Source organism: Dendroctonus ponderosae, unplaced genomic scaffold, assembly GCF_020466585.1.
Source record: "Dendroctonus ponderosae isolate FM_Combo_2020 unplaced genomic scaffold, Dpon_F_20191213v2 Dpon_F_20191213_3, whole genome shotgun sequence".
Lineage (NCBI taxonomy): Eukaryota > Metazoa > Arthropoda > Insecta > Coleoptera > Curculionidae > Dendroctonus > Dendroctonus ponderosae.
In genome coordinates this window covers 10182833-10203130 of record NW_026018508.1, presented here as the reverse complement: position 1 = coordinate 10203130, position 20298 = coordinate 10182833, and the positions used below count along the sequence as shown (strand labels likewise).

Genomic DNA, 20298 nt, shown 5'->3' with positions numbered 1-20298 from the left:
AATACGACAGTTAAAGAGACAAAGTATGTTCCCTTTGAGAGCCAGTTGTATCCAAATGGCTTTTGAAGTTAGTATTTACTAGGCAAAATTATTCAGAGGTGGAAGTGCCGGCTCTAAGGCTGTGTATCCGGAAACCAACCGTTCTAGTTATTTTCTGGAAACAATAGTGTCCTTTCCAAGCAATTATCTACTAGATAAAGTTGTCTGAAATTTGAGATACTGATATAGATCATCTCTATCTACATCAACTATTAGTTCCAAATGGCGAGAGTTCATAGAACAGGCTGAATAACTTATCCAGTTGAACTTTCGGCACAGTTGGTTAGTTTTTTCGTTGTCTTTGTTACGTTCTTTCTGAGGCTTTTCAAATGCTGGCCAAATATTGCCCAACTTTCAGTCTTCGACGAAGAACTTTTTTAATAACCATGCAAATTGTTGGAACAGCTTTTTGCCAGACTGGCAACGTAATTAGAAGGTTATAAGTGAAGAATATGCCCAAATTGAAATTACCCCTTATAGACAAACAATGCCTTTGATATATTTTCAGCTTCTACATATTTTCATAATAGCCTAAAAAATTGATAATGGCAGTTATTTTTATATACACTAGTTAGAGCAAGTGAGGCCCACACAAGTAACAATTTATTCAAAGGTAAATAAATGGTTAACGTGGGCGAAGAAATATTAAGTACTTAATGTGATCGAGATAACAACAGTAATCATACCTACGATCATCAATATCATTACCTACGATCACACTGGTAAATACAAAATTCAACTGTGTGCTTCTCAGCCCGAAATAGGCAGAAACATGTTCTGAGATTAAATTTTATGATTCCAAACCTGTGCTGAAATAAGGCATTCTGCTTGGTTAAGCAATATCTAGAGCGTTATTACATATTTTCCTCTTTCCATGAAAAGAAGCTTGTCAGCAACAATCATTAGTTATGAGGGATATTCGCTTTACCAAACCTGCCATGGTCTCAAACACTTTTAGCAGATGGTTGATTGCATTGATTCTTCGTGATGACTAACACTTTTTTAGCTTCAGTTGATTTATTTTATATTGGGAAAAAATGGAAATAACTCTAATGAATGCCTCTAAGATGCTCCTCTTATTATTTAAAAAAATAACTTAAAGCAACTAAGCAACATGACCATGTACACGGGGAGGATTTTGTGTAACTATTTAAGATCAAAAGTTAACTGTTGGCGACTACAAATGGTCAAAATTTACATGTTTGTCTCAAATTAGCCAAAAATATATTTTTTTATTTCGGTTTCAAAATTTTAAAAACTATTCAACCAATGCAGTTAGATGTGCAATCAAATGTCGACCTTTTTGATTACCCTGTATATTGACTTTTAGTAAGTTTTATTAAATTTTACTAATAATTTCGGACAGAAAAGGTATCCTTGGTCGATAATTCAACAAGCGCGCAAAATGTTACAACATCATCGTGATCAATCATCAATCATCAATCGTGAATAATCTGAAACATTTCTACTGCTAAAGAATAAAATTTAATTATTACTTGTTTACATTTCTCGAATTATTATTAACTTAATTTTAATGTGGCTAATGAATCAGTTGTATAATACTCTACATTTTTTTCTTAATGGCAGATATATCAAAAACGGCGATTTGATATCGACTGAAAATACCTTTTTGGGGTGAAATTGATAGACAAACAGAATCAGCCGCTCCAAAAGTCAGTTTACAGCGTAACTAAAAAATTGTAGCCAATGCATTGCCGTAATCGCCTTTCGTGCGAATTTCTCAAAAATTCCTTATGCTTGAAAACGTAAATGCTTAAATTCTAAAATATGCCAAAAACCACCAATAGCACTAATGTGAGTTGACCATATCATCAAAGTTTCTTCAGTTCGGCAGACAGCATTTCCATTTGTAAAATTTATTTTGGACCACCTTGTATATTTACTGTGTTTGTTTGTTCGGACTAAATAGCAACAACTTAAAATTACAGTTAAAGTTTAACAATACAATCATTGGCAAAAAAAATTAACAGAAAATTTTTAATATTTTTCAGAAGCAACATCAACCATTTCATACTTTTTTGTTGGCAATACTTGTGGAATACACAACATACACGAATTAAGAGAATTAATACAAACAATTAAGTCTACAATCAAATAAACAGAGCCTTGTTTGCTTCCCAACTGTTTGCAGTGAAACTGTAATTAAAGAAAATAGCGGAACAACGGCTTAAACACATTTACAAAATTTGATTTTGCCAAAAAAATTAATATTATTTTATAAGTTTATATTATAAAAGACAACATCACATGAGGCTACTAACAGACAGAAATTGTTGATAATAAAAATTTATATTTCTCACATTTTATGAGTCCTTGGCAACAACGGCTTATTTCAAAATATGCGAATTACAGTTACAAAACATTCCTACAACTTGCACGAGCAGAACGAAACGAAGTATGTTAAAGAATCTGAGCTTATATGAAAGATTTTGTCGCATTGTGAATCTTAAATTTTCTGGTTCCTGATGTTGGATCATCTCTTGAACGTAATTTCCATGATTTTGAACCCGTTTGTTTGTAAAAACCACACAAGCAATTTACTTTATACGAACAGATCTAACTGTATTTACACCAAACTTCTCATTTATGATTGAAATATCCTTCAAAAACTTATTTCACCGGGATTATAATCCGATATAATAATGTTGTTGCCTGCTCGTAAATGAATAAAGCCTGAGCTCGATGAAGGTTTCACCCAGCCTAGACTCCATAACGTGATATCATATTATTATTGCCCCAATGTTGCCTTAAACCCTTATGGGATTTACTGGACGCACACAGAGTTACCCGATATTTTCGCAACAAGCAATAGAAATATTTTCAGAGTGCTGGTTTCTGGATATATTCCATTTAGGGCTGCTGAATTGTGTCCAAGACTGGACGGTTAAAACTGTTCATACTTAACCCATTCAAGTTAAGTAGAAGTTTTTTGAGGACAATATGAGTGAGAGTATTTTGATCGAGGAGGGAGGAGGGAACGATGGAAGCACTGAAAGTTTTGATGACCGTAATGATAGTCGGGGGATTGTTGTTATTAATAAGCAAACTTTCTTCATTCGTTCCAAAGTAACTGCCGAAATCTTCTCCACTTCTTTTGTTTTTTCTTTATCTGTTCTTTATATGTGTGCAAACCATCTTAGTAGTTATATTTGTATTGTTAACTATTTTCCTTGTCAGGTTTGTTTCGCTTTGGGCAAACAAAATTATAATTATTTCGCCAGTAAATCGTGTAATCATAAATACCAACCGTTTGTTTATTACTTTAGTGTTTCCTCCGCTATTAACTTTAGTGTGGTCACATGTTCCGATATACGTTTTCACCTAAAAAGTGTTTCCTTCAAACGGATATTATTGTTCCGGACAATTCGCCTCGCTTCTTTACCTTTCTTTATTTTTATCCTTTCATTTTCATTTTCTCGTCCGTGCTCATTATCGTCAATTTCGTATTTCAGTCATTTTTTTCCTATCTCTTAGTTTTTTTTTGCTGCGTTCATTATGTCTGAGACTTTTTGACCTTAATATTTTTAAAATTTTCCAGCTGTTTTTATCATCAGCATCTGTGCCATTGCCCTTTTCTTTTAGTCACCTATTGGTTTCTAGCAGTATTTTTAATACCGCTTGTCGCCGTTGCATTCGAAGATTTAGTGTTCACTTTCTCTTTCCATAAACTCTTTCAACCTCATAGATTCCTTTAAGCCTCTTGCTTACATAACTCAGTTTGCTGTCTTACTTTTTGTATGGCAACAAACGTTTTGTCATTATTTAATCTGTCTCTGTTTCTCTCTTCACATTATCAGTCTTATTTTTGCTTTCATCAAAAAATAAGCGCTATATTTACCCGTGTATCTACTGTTTGTATCAACTCAGTCGATAATGGATTTTTCGATCAATCTGTTTTTAGTATTAACTCAACTTCTATTATCTCTTTGTATTATTTATCTTCCTAATCTATTCCAATAAATTTATCCCAGAAATTATTCATCCTATGTTAGTCTTCGTTCATGTTATATACAATCCTTTTAAAACCTAATGAAAACATTAATACAAATATTTAACCGCGGCTTTTTCTTTTCTGCATAACTTTTGTGTGTATGATCCACATTCGATTAATTTTCACTTAAATGAGAACGAATCATTTTTATACAAGGAAAAGAATAAAAGTTGTTAAAAACAACTCCAAGAAACAAAATCCCTTAAACCTAACATTAGGAATTAATGACCGTTAAGTAGTTCGCACGCAAGGATGATTAGATAGACAATAATACCATTCATGCATCATAAATAATTCGTTTTCCCAACGTTCCGGGGATTTACTATGCAATGAATTTTTTAGGCAAAATAATAGACGGGCTGATAATAAATTCAACAGTTTGATTAATAAAGGCATGAGTATGGAAAATGCTTTGTACATTACCTTTTTCATCACCAAATTACTGAAATGTATGTTATAAATGTCGCTTCTGAGCTCATAATGGATTTTTTTTGGTCGACAGGCAATGTTTGTATTCAATTGAACTGGTGGTCGGTATTCGAAAATAAACGTTAACGTTTTTCGGAATTAAACAAAATTATGAAACATAGTCAACGTTACCTTCTAAGCAGGAATCTAATGCAAACTCAGTTTTTGCAAACATTAAAATATAACCACAATTAGTTTATTTCGATTTTCGCAAATTGCTCTGCTATAAAAAAATGTTTGGGGGTTTCTCTGAAAAAAAAGGGTGTTTTAATCCAAGACGGCAATAGCTGCAAAATGAAGCAAATTGTGAAAGTAATTAGATTTAAAGAAGTTAAAATATAAATGGAAAATCAAGATATTCTAAAAGTACAAACTCTACTTTTCCATATACTTTTACAATAAGTTTCGTTATCTAATGCGACAATTTTTTATTCAACTGCAATTTCCAAAGACAAATCGCTAATTTGAACGTTAGCTTGTACTCGCTATAATTAATAGGATAATTAGACCGATTTTAAGCTTTCTTTAGATTAATGCATAATTACGTTTTAATCTTTATAATGTCCGCAAACCAGCAAAACTGCAAATTTGGTGCGCAACTTAATAATCCAACAATTAGTCTTGTTATTAAGTGTGCCCGCAGCCATACCATTAAATCTGCCGGGCAAAACAGAGTTTTCATAATTATGCTGATATACAAGTGCAAAGCATAATTGTGTTCGTAATGATAACGTCTCCCGAAACAGGAATTATTAAGCACAATAAACCCTAACGAATGTAATTACCCCACAATTATTTTTAGTGATATTCGCCCCTTTGTGTGAAGCTTCACTCTTATATAATATAATCATCTTATAAAGATTTTATTTTCTGTTTTAAAATATGTATTTAAAACGACATAGGTCCTGAAGTTCTTCTAATTAAATAAGCTGTAAACTCCCATTGGGCAAATGGGTTATTTAGACGACAAAGGCTGCAATTTAATATTCTCTTTAAATTTTCAACATGCCCATATAAGTGCTTATTAGGATATTACGTTTGATGCAACTTGAGTATCTTGGTGCTCCATGCTCCATTTGGCGGATGTGCAAATGGATTCGTTTGTCTTCGGAAACATCGCAATTATAAAGAAAGTTGCTGCTTAAATATTGAAAAGCATGTAATGGAACTGCATAAACTACATTCCCGGTAATCGAAACCATTTGTATTCGATTTTTCCAAGGCAAATTGAGACTAAATAATAGCCTAATAGGATGGCCCCGGATTTTACGACGGTAATATAAAACGTTTTAGATTAAATTAAAATAACTCGCTTTTTGACGTAAATATACAAATGCTCCATTATTTTTCTTTCAAATGAAGACCAAATGAAAGAGTTTTGTTCAAAGGAGAGAGTTGAGTTCATTTAAATTAACTGAGGCTTTACGTCTTATATCAGACAAATAGAACTCCAAAAATCTGGCTTTGGCATCTACAATTGAATTATAAAAGCCTCTTATCAAAATCCACCAAAAGGCAACTGAACATTTCATAACTCTCAGTAATTAAAAAGAGTGCAATCCCTCTGAAAGGGAAAAATGAATCCTAATTAAAGAGCAGGAATAGCTCAGATTGGAATAGTTTCTAATTAATTTTGTCGCAGCAAGAATTTGAAAAATATTTATGTAATTAAACAGGGCATTTTCGAAAGATGGAACTAGAGAACAATCGATAAAGTGTATGTATAATTGTTAAAAGCCCTTTATTCTGCACCACTACTCAATACTAATAATTAATTTAGCCACTTTCAATGGCGCTAATTACACAACAGACGCTCAGCGAAGGTGGTCAGTTTTCCAATTAATTCCTTTCGAAGTGGCTAAATTACCAATCAGTATTGAGTGACGATTAACGGTACAATGCAATTTACAAGTCCACAGTTCACGATATTGATTTGAAAAGACGCGACAAATTTGTTAAAATATTTAGAGAAATCAGAGCTCGAAAAGTTGTGTGATCTAATCAAGTAATTTCTTTTAAGTCACTTGTGTTCTAAAGGACAGTAAGCAAGAGAACAGTTGTGGACATTTACTTAAACTTCTCAAATAATGCTGCTCGAATTAATAGCACGTGGAAATTGATGAGTTTTTCGAGACAAAAATACGAGGAAAGCTCACCAGTTTCAAGCACTACTGATTAGAAACTGACGAGTTTTTCGGGAGAGTTCCTTCTTAAAGGTTTGCAAACACTAGTGGCTTCAGTCTTCCGGGGCAGTTTTCTCGGCTCAGCAATGACCTTTAAAGATGCTGAAGGCCCGAAACCCTTAACCTTGATAATTGAATTTCTCAAAGTGTGTTTACACAATCATTCGGTTTTTCTCGGTTAGATTGGAATAATAGTTTTTTAAGTTTTGCTCGATTTTATATTTTGCTCAACTTGAAGGGTGCGTACAAACAGGTTTATATTAAAATGTATTTTTTATTGTTTGTCTGAAATATTTTTATTTCCAACTTAAACATTTTTGTTAATGATAAAATAATGCGATGGAAAATAATCTAGAAAATTGTTCTTTTGAAAACATCTACTACTCATAAATGCTGCTGAAGATGCTCAGCAGAAAGCAGAAATTTAGCGGATTTTCTTCTTTTTCGCAACAAAATTATACAATTATGGATTTTATAAATTTGCTCACACAATAAGTGCACGAATTTTAGCAAACCTAGCAAAATAAATTAGCTTCCAGTGGCTTTAGCTTAATTAAAAATGAATATGTAAAGTATAATATTTTTCCACCGCCAGAGGAAAGTTACAAAGAACTTTCCCAGACAAACTGGTTCTTACTTTTAGTTTAACTTACCGTTTAGTGCAGTTGTGGACCCAAGTTGGAAACGAGTTTTTTAATGACTTCAATGAAGTAGGACTGCTTTTATTAGCATTCTCTTAATTAACGAATGTTTTAATAGTGCAATTTTTAAAAAGTTATTAATAAAAAAAATGTTCCACAAAAAACGATTTTTTTTCAATAAATTGGTAAAATACTGTGGTTAACTGCCTTCTTTGGTGTAAATTTTCTTTGTTATTACAGGTGAAATAATTGTAAAATTGTTTCAAACGTTGCCAAATTGTTCTCAAAAATTGTTTTCAATAATACGGAGAGGCCAATAACTTTTTTAAAACAATATACAGTTGACACTTACAGGATGACTCGTAAAGAAAATGCGACTTGAATGAAATACTTATAATCAACTCAAGTATTGATTAAGAGGAAATAAGAAAGATGTTGGAAATTTGAAAAATGCATTTTCAGTGGCAAAGTTTTTCCATCTGACTCTGCGTTCGAATAATACAGTTTAATTTTCAATTGAGCCCGAAGAAAGAAAGAAAATCCGAAGGATCCAAGTCCTCGAATCTCGGTGGCCACTCAATGAATCCAATGGAATTATCTTAAAACTGCCAAAAACAATGTAAATCAAATATGAATCTTTAATAAGTTTTACTAAAAGAATAGCTGCTGAAATTTACCTTTTGCGAATGTTCAATGGAGCGAATTATTTGCGCTCGAGTCACTCTAATAACGGCAATTATATTTACTCACATCTTCTTATAAAAGAAACGTTTATTCAAGCGAAAACGACTAAAAAATAAAGTCCATACAAAAGTCAAGCAATTTTATATTATACTTACTTTTTTATTTCTTTTTCTGATTGCGTGTAATTGTTATTATATTTTTTCTTTTCTGAGATTCAAGGAAAATGTGAATCACGCGAAAGGTGACTAAAAAATTATTTTCATACAAAAGTCAAGCAATTTTGTATTATACTTACTTTTTTTGATTTATTTTTCCGACTCCAAATGTAGACAATAATTCAAACAAATGCGAAGTTTCAAGACAGCCAAACCTAAGTTTTTCAAATGTTTTGCTGTCCCAAAGATAGTTTTTTCCCTTAAGAACTAATGCATGTTTTAACGCTTCATAAATTATAGTTTTTGTACAACATATTTAAATTGTAAATTGGTGTTTTTAGTTTGGGTTCAATTTTAAATCTGATTATGGCGCTGTTATCTCGTCGAAACGTTATATGAAATAAACGATATAAACGTTTATATTTCACATTTTGAATGAAACCCAGGAAAGAAAAAATATAATAATTACTCTTATTTACTCCCATTTTTCACTAAAAAAATGTTATAGCGGAAAATGCCGGAAATATTTGCGGCGCTTTAAATTGAAAAATTAATTCACGTCAAAGGAACGTTCATTCGGTGATTTCATCATTTCACTTTTAAAATAATTCAATTCATGCTGATAATTGTTCGCAAAGAATACTAGATGTTAAGGACAATTTACTGCAAACGCTAGAGGTAAACCAAAAACTGCATAAAGCTTGCAAATTTCTACGTAAAAATAAAAATTGTGCTGTAATTTCGTTTTTATCAAACATTTTATAGGGGGTAATAATCGCTTTAGAAGCAAAAGTTTCTGAAGAGTGGTATAGATTTAGCTACGCTCGTCTTCTAGAGCCTTCTTATGAAAGAATTTCTCAACTCTCGCTGCCTCAAAATTCAAAACAATCTCCTTTGAAAACAAATAGCTAGTAATAAGCAGCAGACAACAGATATTTTTTATTGAAAATATACAAAATCAATGCCTCAAACTTAGAGCAACTCGAATAAAGGCATTTCAACCATGTCTTTTATGACTGATATTTAAAGCCATCGAGCCGACATAGATAGTCAATATACGCTGCATTCCTGCAGGTAGAAAGCACAGGAATTTGCGACTCGATGGAACTTATTACAACTTCAACAATGCAAACCATATAATCCGGCCATATCAATTTGCATATACGCTTTTAGGCATGATCTATAATAGATTATGCATCTATTCATTATAAATGTAATGTCAGTGGAGTCGCATGGGCACATTCAGCTTATAAAATCCATTATGTCAAGATGATACGGTACAGCGACATTATAAATCTCTAATGTAAACGGGTTTAGTGTCAGGGTAATATTTTCGCAAAGCAGCTGAAAGTCAACACATTGGTTCGAGGCTGGTTTAATTAAATTTGCCTTCTATGTCATCTTTAATGGCAATGAGGGAATCGGGAATGAATCGTTTTTATACTGTGAGCCAAAATTTTGATCACCAAGTTTATTTAGAGGCTTTCAAGAGATGGAAAATGATAGATCTTAACGGCTTTCGTTAGATTTTCGTTCGTTGAAATCGGAAATATTTGCAAAAAGGGATTTTCAAATAGGGCAACAGTGCACCTTTCGCACCTGGATGACAAGAAAAAGTCTGCTTGTTTAGAGAGCTTTTGCGTGCAAAATAAATGAAGTTTCTCTATAATGTGCAGGAATGATTATTCTCAAAAAGTATTATAAAAGGATACAAAATTAAACGTTTGCACCTGTAGAAAAAACCATAAGTTTCGTTTTAAATGTAAACTGAATTTCATTAAATATTCCGGAAGATTTCATGTCAAGTAAAATATTTTCTAAAGCATCGAGTGTATCATACACTCATGGGTTATGAACACCAATTGTCGAATATTTTGACTGTTATTCAATCATCAAAACTTATATAAAAAGCCATGAACTTGCCGATGCTAACTAATTTTTTCCAAACCAACGTCGCGACGCTTTCTCCAAATATTTACCTCAGCCCGTTTATATTTCAGCCTCAAGTTCCCTCTTTCTGTCGCCATCAGCATTTCAAATCGGATGTCTGCAAGTTTATCCCGGATTCAATCATCCCTGTTCCGAAACTTTGCTAATAACCTTAATATCTACTAATCCCATATCGTTATATTAAATACAACGCTTGGTTTCCTCACGCAGAATTAATATCTTCCATAAATCCTATGTGGGGGGTTTACCTTGCCAGTTCTATGTGAATCTTGATTTAACATTAATCCGCTCGAATGTGTCTCGACATCTTTATAGCCCTATAAATCGGTTTATTTCATTTAGATCGGCTCAATTTTTGGTACCCTTCACGCTTATTATGGATGAGCGGGATTTATATGGCAAGGTCTCCCATCCCCAATTTGGTGGAAATTAATGAGTCGATTGAATCGACAATGTGTGATGTTCATATTTGCTTGAAAAGGAGAACCAAATATGGAACAATCCAAGGTCGATGGCAGACGCATTTATAATAAGTTATAAGAATCACGAAGTTAAAATAAGTTGAATCAGAAGAACTATCAGAACAACAACAAATCAAGAACAATATATTTTTTTATTCTGCATGCGTTATTATTTATATGATATTGAGTATCAAGTATATCCAAACGAACCGAAAGGTATTATTTTGCTCTAATACAAATCGTGTTAATATGTTTCAGTTGAATTTCTGGAGAAGCATATGCGCTTATTTGAAACTGTAAAAATCAACATAAATGTCCATCGTATCCTCTAGTGTACTAAAGTTAAGTTCATCATAATCAAGCCTAAATCAGAAAAAAGTAAATCGAAAACCGTGTTCAATATCGTAAAGATTTTCTCGTCGAAACCAGTGAAAATCGCACGCGAAAGCCTAAATATCGAGGAGGAACCGAATACACAACCAGAAGGTCAAGAATGGCGAAAATTTGTCGGTTCGATTAGAAGGAAAGTTCAGCGACATGTTACTTCATCGTCCTCATCTGCCGAGGCAAATTCCCAATCCAAGGGCGAGTCGGTTTCTCGGAAAAATTCCCTAACGAAACCCGAAATGCTGAAGAAGGAGAAGAGCGAAGATAAGGAAAAGCAGCAGAAAGCTGATAAGCAACCGCTATCGAAACAGAAATCAATCGGCCTAGAAGGTGCTTCAAAAACTGACTATTTTAGAGCGTTAAGTTTTCGCGACAAAACTAAAAGTGTTTCTGTGAAATGCGTTGACAATTTAGTGGCGCCCAAACCGGGCGACAAAGGTGTTCGAAAGAGTGAAAAAAAAGACATTAGACCTAGTTTAAGTTTCAGTAGATACAAAAGTAGTAGTAGTACTAAGAGTAAAGAGGGACTGAAGCAGGACGATTTCCTCAAGGCAACTATGCGGATATTTTTGGTCGTTTCTCCGCCAATCGGGAAATTGCAGGTAGGTCTAAAGTAGTCTTACCATCAAACTGCACAGGGATTCATTTGAACCTCAATTGAGTTTTAAACAAGCGCATTAAAAGCGTGATGCGAATATCAAACAATTTGGCCTTCTGAAAGGGCATTTTATTAATGGGAAATTAATTCCGCCGTTATTATATGGGCAATTAGCGTTAACGAAGATGGATATTTTACGTGGACGATGGAATTTTCCCTAATTATATTTTAAGAATAACTTTACCGCTCGGAAATTAGCGCTCAAGAGAATATTTAAGTTTGTCATTTGGTCCTTTTGTCAGCGATTTATTCTTTAAACGGAAAGCGATGGAGCGAAAAATGTTAATTTGACTATTACATTTTTCAAACTTTTCAGCAAACTGTCTCTGATGCATAAAATTGAAATGATTTAAAATCTGCCTAAATTTTGGACTAATTGTACTCTTAATGAGAATATTTGTCGGAACGCTATTTTGTGAAAAACGGGTGCTCCCTGAACAGCATGTTCAGGAAATTTTTAATTCAAAATCTTTCGTACACAACATTACATTATTTTGCATAACATAAGTTAAAAGCCAAAACACGGTCGTTGAGACATTCAATATAAAAACATTTGACTGGACTACAGCTGGCTTAAGTTTTTTTTCTGAAACTTTGGAGCCTTTATTAAAGGCGAAGTGCTTCTATAACGATTTCCAATGTTGCCCGATAAAATAGGGAGCAGGATTTTTGTGACAAATTTCGCCTCGATAACTTCTGTAATCGGAATCAAAGAATCGCTTTGAACGACATTTACATTTTTTTTTTCGAATAACGTTTTCATATTTTTTCCTTTATTCTCAATTTTGTTGCTTGCTATTTTATTAAAATTCCCTTATTTGTAACATAATTCTACCTGCAAATATGTTTTTGTTTTTTAAGACAAATCAATTTTTGGTAGAGTTTCAGATTAAATGCAAAAACTGATCGATCACTTACCATTTTTGTCGACGAATTTCGAAGAAAACATTTTTAAACAATTTTGTAAACATACTGTATTTATAAATTTAAAAAACTCATATCAGCAGTTTGAATATTTTTATTATTTTTGTCTATGTTTCTAGTTTTGTTACTTGAAGTTCAATAAAAAGTTTTGCCTTTGTAAGATTGATTTTCCTGCTTTTATTTGTCCGGTCTCAGGCTTTGTGAAACTTATTTAGCAAATTATTTTTTACAACCTCAGTTATGAATGCAGAAACTTATCATTCAATTACTACCTTTCTTATTGCCAATTTTTTTTCCGAGAACATTTCTATACAGTTTTTTAAACTTATTTCTGCTCTCCGTATCTGTGTTTGATCTGAAAACTCACTCGCATATTTGCGTCCGAAGGAAAATAAAATAAATACTATAAGTTCGCTAATTAATCTGCAAAACGTAAACTGATCAGAGTAATAATAAAAATTATCACAGCATACATCAATCACACTTTAACAATCTATTTTTTAACAGTTTCATTTTTCAAGTAAAAAACTGATCGTTTACTACCTTTATCTTTTAACATTTTCATATAATTTTCTAAATAAAATGTTTCTTCTCAATAGATATTAGATTTTACTTTCTGTCTTCACATAGAAAGGAAATTTAAAAAAACAGTAAATAGGATACTACTATATGTCTTAATTAATCTACAAACCGCAAACTGATTCTAGCAATAACAAAATAAAATCACAAATAGCAATATATCAATAAACCTCATTTGCGTTGTAGTACATTTTCTACCTACCATACCATATCATTTTACTAATTGATGAAAGCGAAATACCTTTCCATAAATTCCTAATTGCATGCAGTTGATATAACCGACATAACAGTGCAATAAACATGATGTTTTATGAGTCTGTTCGAGTGAAACAAAGCCGCTTTCCAAACCTGTGTATTTAATAGAGATAGAAACTGTTCGACGTTGTAGGCGGAGCATCCACTAAACCTGATTCAACCTAATTGGCTGTCAGTCATTAAAACCCCTCCCACATGAAAATCCACACGCTTTCATTGGTTAAACTTTGAACTTACCATGCTGCTTGCTGTTTCTTCTTCGTTTAATACACGCATTTAAAGTCCTACCTTGTTTTATTTGTTTGTATCAATTAAATCCATAACGCTATTGAGCAGCTTAACAGCATACTAAGATAACTAATAATTTCACCTGGTTGAAACTAAATTCTAAACATATCCTGTTTATTAGAGTGTTATATTCAATCGACTGCAATCGCATTAAGGCAAGACAAATGGCAAAATTGGCCCTTTTCCTTATTGCTTGGTTGTTTGTTTTCGTAGATATTTCATTGCGATACAACCAAAAACAGTTTTCCTGTCTCATAAATATTTAACATTATTTATACTTGACTTGCCCGTTTCCTTTTCTGCACTGTGTTTGCCAGGAAAACCGCAACGAGTTGTTGTTCTTTAATTGATTGGCAGTTATTTTACAACGTTAAGCTATTTAATTGTAAAATGTAAAAATAAGGACTGGGAATTAAATTGTTGAGGAAACCTATATGGAGGGCATTGAACTTCCAAAGATCCAGTTCAGATTTAAGAGTATTACAGCCAAGGGAACAATGCCCTGCATCGAAATACTTTATTTATTTACTTTATTGCTTAGGTTGAGCCGCCGGCTTCGAACTAAAGACCATATTCAGTCTTATAAATTATGGAACAGCATTAACTTTTCGGTGATTTATTGGATCAATTTCCTTTCATGTGCTTTCTCATGAGCTTTTCACTTAATCGAAAAACGCGTCTTCCACTAGAGAATTTTTTACTTGATTCTGACTTAAAAAATTAATTTCAGTTGAGGTTATTTCCATGAAAAAGCCTTGACACATTTCAGCGCTTTTTTCTAGCACAATATTTCGAATATCCAATGCTGATCGATCCTCATAAACAATTATCAAATGAAGCGAGCATTTTCTACTTCTAAATTTAAAAGATGATTGATTGCCGGTGAGCTGCAAATACTCAAATTGAACCATTCGAAATCCCTATTTCCATTTCGTCCCAGTGATATTCGTAACAAGAACTTAGCAAAGAATTAGTGATACGTTCGGAGGACGGAGCAAAATGTAAAATATAAATTCGCTCGCGTATTGAATGAAATTTTCAATAGAATCTTCCATTAATACGGATTTATTATACTATCAAAAGGAGTGGGACTTAAGCATCTGGTGTTTCATCTTGTATAATTATAATTTTACTCTCAACCTGATTAATTGACAAAAATGTTTAAAACTTTTAAAGTTTCAGCAAACAAAACCTGAAAGTTTCCAGCAATGTTTGAAATACGATCTCATTATTCACTGAAAGCATTTTCAAAACACTCAGAAGTGTATTAAAATGTTTTGTTTTCGCGCTGCTTTTAGTATCATCAAATTTTTCATGTTCGAGCTGTTTCCTTCAAACAAATTTCATTCCAGTGGTAAAGTTGAAAATGGCTTTCCACGACAGTAGATCGATGTTGTATTGGTAAACAACTGAATTGCTTCGATATTTTTTTATCATTTTCAGCAAACAATTCATTTGTCAGTTGGAATGGTACTTAAAAAGGCATTAATTTCAGATTTTGCCGGAGAAACATATGGGAATATGCTGGTGATTTGGAAATAGCCATTTGAATAAACCTTCCATTCGATAATGGTTGACGTGCCAATGAATTTATGATGGTTTTTAGTTGGATTAACTGGAATTTTTTAAAGGGCTTTGCCTAACTAATTGTTTAAATTTGCACGTGAAAGTTTGCAGATTTTCAATATTTAGCTGCTTTTTCTGTTGCATTACTTAGTCTGTTTGTTCCGCATAACTATGCGTTAAAGGGAAAATGTGTCATCCGAAACAACCCTACCAAATGTACATTATGTTACTGTCCCAGTCTCTTTAATGGAAAAAGACGCGAAACATCATCCGATTCGGGATCGGGTTTCGGATGTTCCATTAAAACGGTAAACTAATCTGTTTACGTCCCTCGACTAAATCGAGAGACATTCATAAATCATTTGCGTGAATCGGCTTCTGATCCGAGCGAAAAAAAAGGTTTGTGACATGCAAGTGGGTCGAAAGCAGGGAATCAGGAAAAAGATTCCTTCTCTTAAAAGGCGATTTAGAAAATTCTCGATTTTTTCATAGCGGATACATTAAATTACTTTTTTTTAACGAAGAGTGGTAAATTTCTATATATTCAGTATGTGGGATTATTGGGTTCTCCCAGGGATCAGGAAAAGTTTCAGTTGGTTTTATATGTCCACTTATAGAACGGTTTTACAACTCACCATAAATTATTTTAGCAATTATTATTTTTAATTAAAAATCTTATTTTCAAGTATCACAAGATATTGCGAATTAATTGCAATGAGTTGGCTTTTGAACGTGTTTGGAGCTTCAAATTAAAATTTCCTTTGGACCGATTGTTAAGGCAACAACATCCGTTCGTTCCAGTAAATCCGTTACAGGCTCCTTTCTTAATGCTTGGATTATACTTCCAGCCTACCAAAACTTCTTGCGAATTTTCCGCATTGCACGAATATTTCCAAGAAGAACTTCCTGGCCATTTCTTTACTGAAACGATATTCTTTTAATTTTCTTATGGAACAGTGTCGAATCAGTTAACGAGTTTCAGCCACTCGAATACGAGAAGCTACGAAACTTGGTTATAGCTTATTAGATGAAATGCCTTTTGTAATTAAATCCAAACTCTGTTATAGGAGATCCTTAATTTCAGCATTTCTCTTTGATGTTTTATTAAGAGGGCGATGATAAGCAAATTCAATTAAACACAGCTATGTAGAAATTTGTGGTTCTTAGAGATATTAACCTTTGAGTGTTCAATATTTGTACGCTTTATGATTCAAATAATTCCTGCTCTACCAGATTAGAAAACTTTGTCAAATAACAGGGGTTTCACACAAATGTTGAAAATTCAAATTTTAAACAGGATTTGGTTGAAACGACTCTTCAAGATGGAGCACATCGGTGTTAGTAATAACTCACTGCTCTAAAGGCCAAACTGCTCTAAACAACCTGGTTTGAGCTTTCCATTACCCACGTTTTAGTGCGCTCTATTTCCTTCTGGAATTGAATTTTAAGCTGATTAGGAAAATCGCTTACCAATCCACTTTACAGATTAGGTACTTAAAAATATAGTTCTTCAAACTAATATCCCATCGGATAAATTAATTTCGCAGCACGAGAATCCTGATAGAAAATGCATTTTTCCGACTGGAGAAATGTGGTTTTTGTGAATTCACAAAGTGTATTAACGAAATCGCCTTAATTAATTTCTGAAATTGGGTTGTCGATGTTTTCTGTTTATGGTCTGGCTATAAAGAAATCAATTTTGAAAGATTAAGGGGCAATTTATTAATCAAAATAGCAAAAACACAGGAAAATCCGCAAATGTAAAAAGTTCATTTCTAATTATGTTACCCAATGAATTGCACCAACATAACAGAGAATCTTAAAGAAGCCCTTTTTAATAGTTTTCTGCAATGCTGCAAAATAATTGAGATCTAATTCGGTTAATAAAGAATAGACATTTTCATGCAAAAGTTGCTGCGATTTCTAGAAATATGCACATTCTGTTCTTAGTACACATGAGAATACTTAATTAGTTTTTTTAATTGTTGTCAATTAGATTGAGCTGATTTATCGTCCACACAGCGCTAACAGATCATCTAAAACGCCAAAGACACTCGTAATAACTAGATTTCAGAATAAACTCGATACTGAAGTCGAAAAGTTTGTTTCAAGCTCCCCAAATTGCTTTACCTATTTATCCAAACTTTTCTGTTCAGTTCCGCGTTGTCGGGATATAGAAGGAAGAACTCCTCGTATATACCTGCCGATTAAAATTGACGTGATGTTGTTCAAAGGAAATATTGAACAGGATAAAGATATGAGCAGTTAAAAATGTGTTTAGCTGACTTGTAAAAATATTTTAACCAGACAAATATTAAGTCAAAATAACACAACTCAACTAAGGCCTTAATTTTTCTGAAAATTTCATTCGAATAATAGATAATTCTTATTTTTGCCGAATTGCCAAATGTTAGCCTAAAAATAAAGCGATGCACACGACTGCACTCTACGCTTAAAAAAGTGTTAACTTTTAAAAATGTTAAATAAAACTTTTAAAATGTTTGTAGTAGATTAATCTACTACAAACATCCACTTCAAACTGTCCGAATTTATGGAAGATATGTGAAGCTCAAAATGCTCAAAACTGCCATTCAAATCACAGTCATTTCCAATTTTTTAAGAATTTGCAATTGTTGGCTCACAAATTAAAGCTTGCACACGACTGCATTCTATGCCTGAAAAATTTGAAACTTTTTTTCCACAGCCAACTAATTATTGGCCTGAAAATAAACGTGAAAACCATGAAAAAATACTTGCTGCAATTTGTTTGTAATTCTCTACTAACCTAAGATGCGTTATAAATGCTCATAAGCCCGACTATGTTAAAATTAGTTGAGAAACATCAGCATTTAATTTTTCTTAAATAGCAGTTTAAAATCAATTAGCAAGTTTCGGCAACTCGAATGCGAGAAACAGTGAAGTTTACTTATAAGTTATTAGATGAATTTCCTTTCGTAATTAAATCCCGCTCAGTTCTGAGAGGTCTTCAATGTTAGCATATATTTTAGCTGTTTTATTTAACAAAGCGACGACTTGTTATGTTAAGTTAATTAAGTTTTGGTTCTTGCTGCCGCTGCAAGTTAATATTAAATATTAAGATGATGCGCAAAAATTTCGATGTCAAAGGGGTTTCAAATAATCAACCACCTAGCTAGGCGATAGCCTTAGCAGAATCCTTGAGAAAATCTATATAATCCCGCAATATCCGTCCCTAATAGCTCCAAAACTCAAAACACAAATCTGCTCTTTCCTGTAGTGTCCGATATCCAGATATTGGCTAAGATTGCGACACTAAATCGTCCTCAATGCGCTTTTTGGCTTCCGCAAATAGAGATAATGTTTCCTGCTTACCGAGTTCCATTTAGATAGGCCAAGAGACGGTTCTGATGCGTGTCGAATGGCCCACATTCACGATACACAGCTCTGATCGATCCGAAAAGTATGATCCAGTTGGACAACAGCCAGTTGTTGATTAGTTTATTCCTAAAATCAATTCAATCATTTTTGCAATTATCTATTAAAATGGACTTTAAAAGCACAATAAACCGTTGTTTCTTGGCGAAAAGCTGACACATATTTAAGAAGAAGTAAAAATGTTTTTTTCCTTTATCGTTTTACACGACTTTATCAAACGATTCGTTTTCGATTTTCTTTCGATTTCGATTCGTAAATGCACAGTCCCATGTTTTGTTAAGAACGCTCCCTTATATATTCCTCATTTATAGCCTCTTTCTTCTACTTTGCTTGTTTCCGGTATGGTTTTACGGTTCGCTGCATTTAGTATGTTCAAAGCAGATGGAATATAATTTAAAAATACATACTTTTAAGTAAAAATTGAGTAATTCTGATAGCGTTTTGAGCCAGGAAGTAGTGGCAGTTTCCACACAACCGACATTGGAAAATTAGATAAAAATATTCAAGACAAGGCCATAATTGAGACATAATGCCACTCTTTTGCTCATATCTCAGGATAAAATTGAGCTACACGTTCAGCTAAGCTCATTTTTGTACCACGGGTATTTTGAAGTATGAGCCGGGAAATGTTTGTCGTTTTTTCAAAAAAAACCAAAATTTCAAGAAAAACTGTTAGTTATGTGCGGTTGATTTCAACATTGAAAATTCCTTTTTATTTCAAAAACCATTTGAGCTCGAGCGCCAATTTTTCGACAACTAGGTAGAGACGCAAAAACCCCATTCAGTAAGTGTACTTGAATTGGAAAATAAAGACAATTATTAAACAAGCGATTTTTATAAATTACACAAAAAGGTACAAAATAAAGCTTCTGAAAGCATGGTCCCACGTTTTTGCTGATATCACAGAACAGATTGAGCTCAACAATATTCTATTGATTCTCACAGTTTCAAGTGTTTTCAGTGTCGCATGTGCAGTTCTATAAATTGAGAAAGTTTGAAGTCGTTGTTGGCAGCAGAAAGAAAGTTACGAATTTTGAAAGCATATAGTGCAGTCATTTGCAAACATTCATTTTCATGCTAACATTTACCAATTCGAAAAAAGTCAGGTGTATTTTCAATTTTAATGAAATTATGAGCATTTTTCGCGTCATATATCTTGTCCATAAATGCTAAACGTCTGAAGCTGCTGTTGATTAAAAGTATTTCATTAATGCAACATTCATTTTGAAGCCAACATTTACCAATTCCAAAAAAATCAGAATTGGCCGAGACGTTGAAAAAAAAGCTGAAATTTGAAGGTAGTAAAATGTGTTAATAGAAGATAGGTGAAAAACACTTTAAAATAAAAATAATATAAAACACCAACTGCGACTGGTAGAGATGAAAAATGGGAACTCAAAATTTAACAAGAAAAATTATCGATAAAAATTTGCAAAAGAGCTGGAACTCATGTGCTGTTGAACGTAGGGTTTGGAAAGAACCTTTGCAATTATTGAGTAGAGAAGAAAGCAAAACGGGAAAAAAATAAAGAACTATTTTAGTATATTAATGAAACTAATTAAGTCAAAGAAGACACTTACTAGTATTGGCCGACGTTTGTTGAAATATTAAAGCGAGCAGCAAAATATATAAAA

At 33.0% G+C, this 20298-nt stretch overlaps 1 protein-coding gene across 4 annotated transcripts in view; it reads left to right on the top strand.

Moving 5' to 3' along the window:
- LOC109535746 (pleckstrin homology domain-containing family G member 5) overlaps window positions 1-20298 on the top strand; it is a 122807-nt gene that overhangs the window by 57896 nt on the left and 44613 nt on the right. The window contains exon 2 of one of the 4 annotated variants that reach the window (XM_019901709.2): window positions 10852-11582. The exons of 2 other annotated variants lie outside the window; for them this stretch is intronic. In XM_019901709.2, the coding sequence (XP_019757268.2) occupies window positions 11220-11582 (363 nt within the window). In that variant the 5' untranslated portion in view covers window positions 10852-11219. Of the gene's footprint in view, window positions 1-10844; window positions 11583-20298 lie in introns of those variants that run through there. One more of the 4 variants, XM_048664804.1, reaches the window with a different exon arrangement.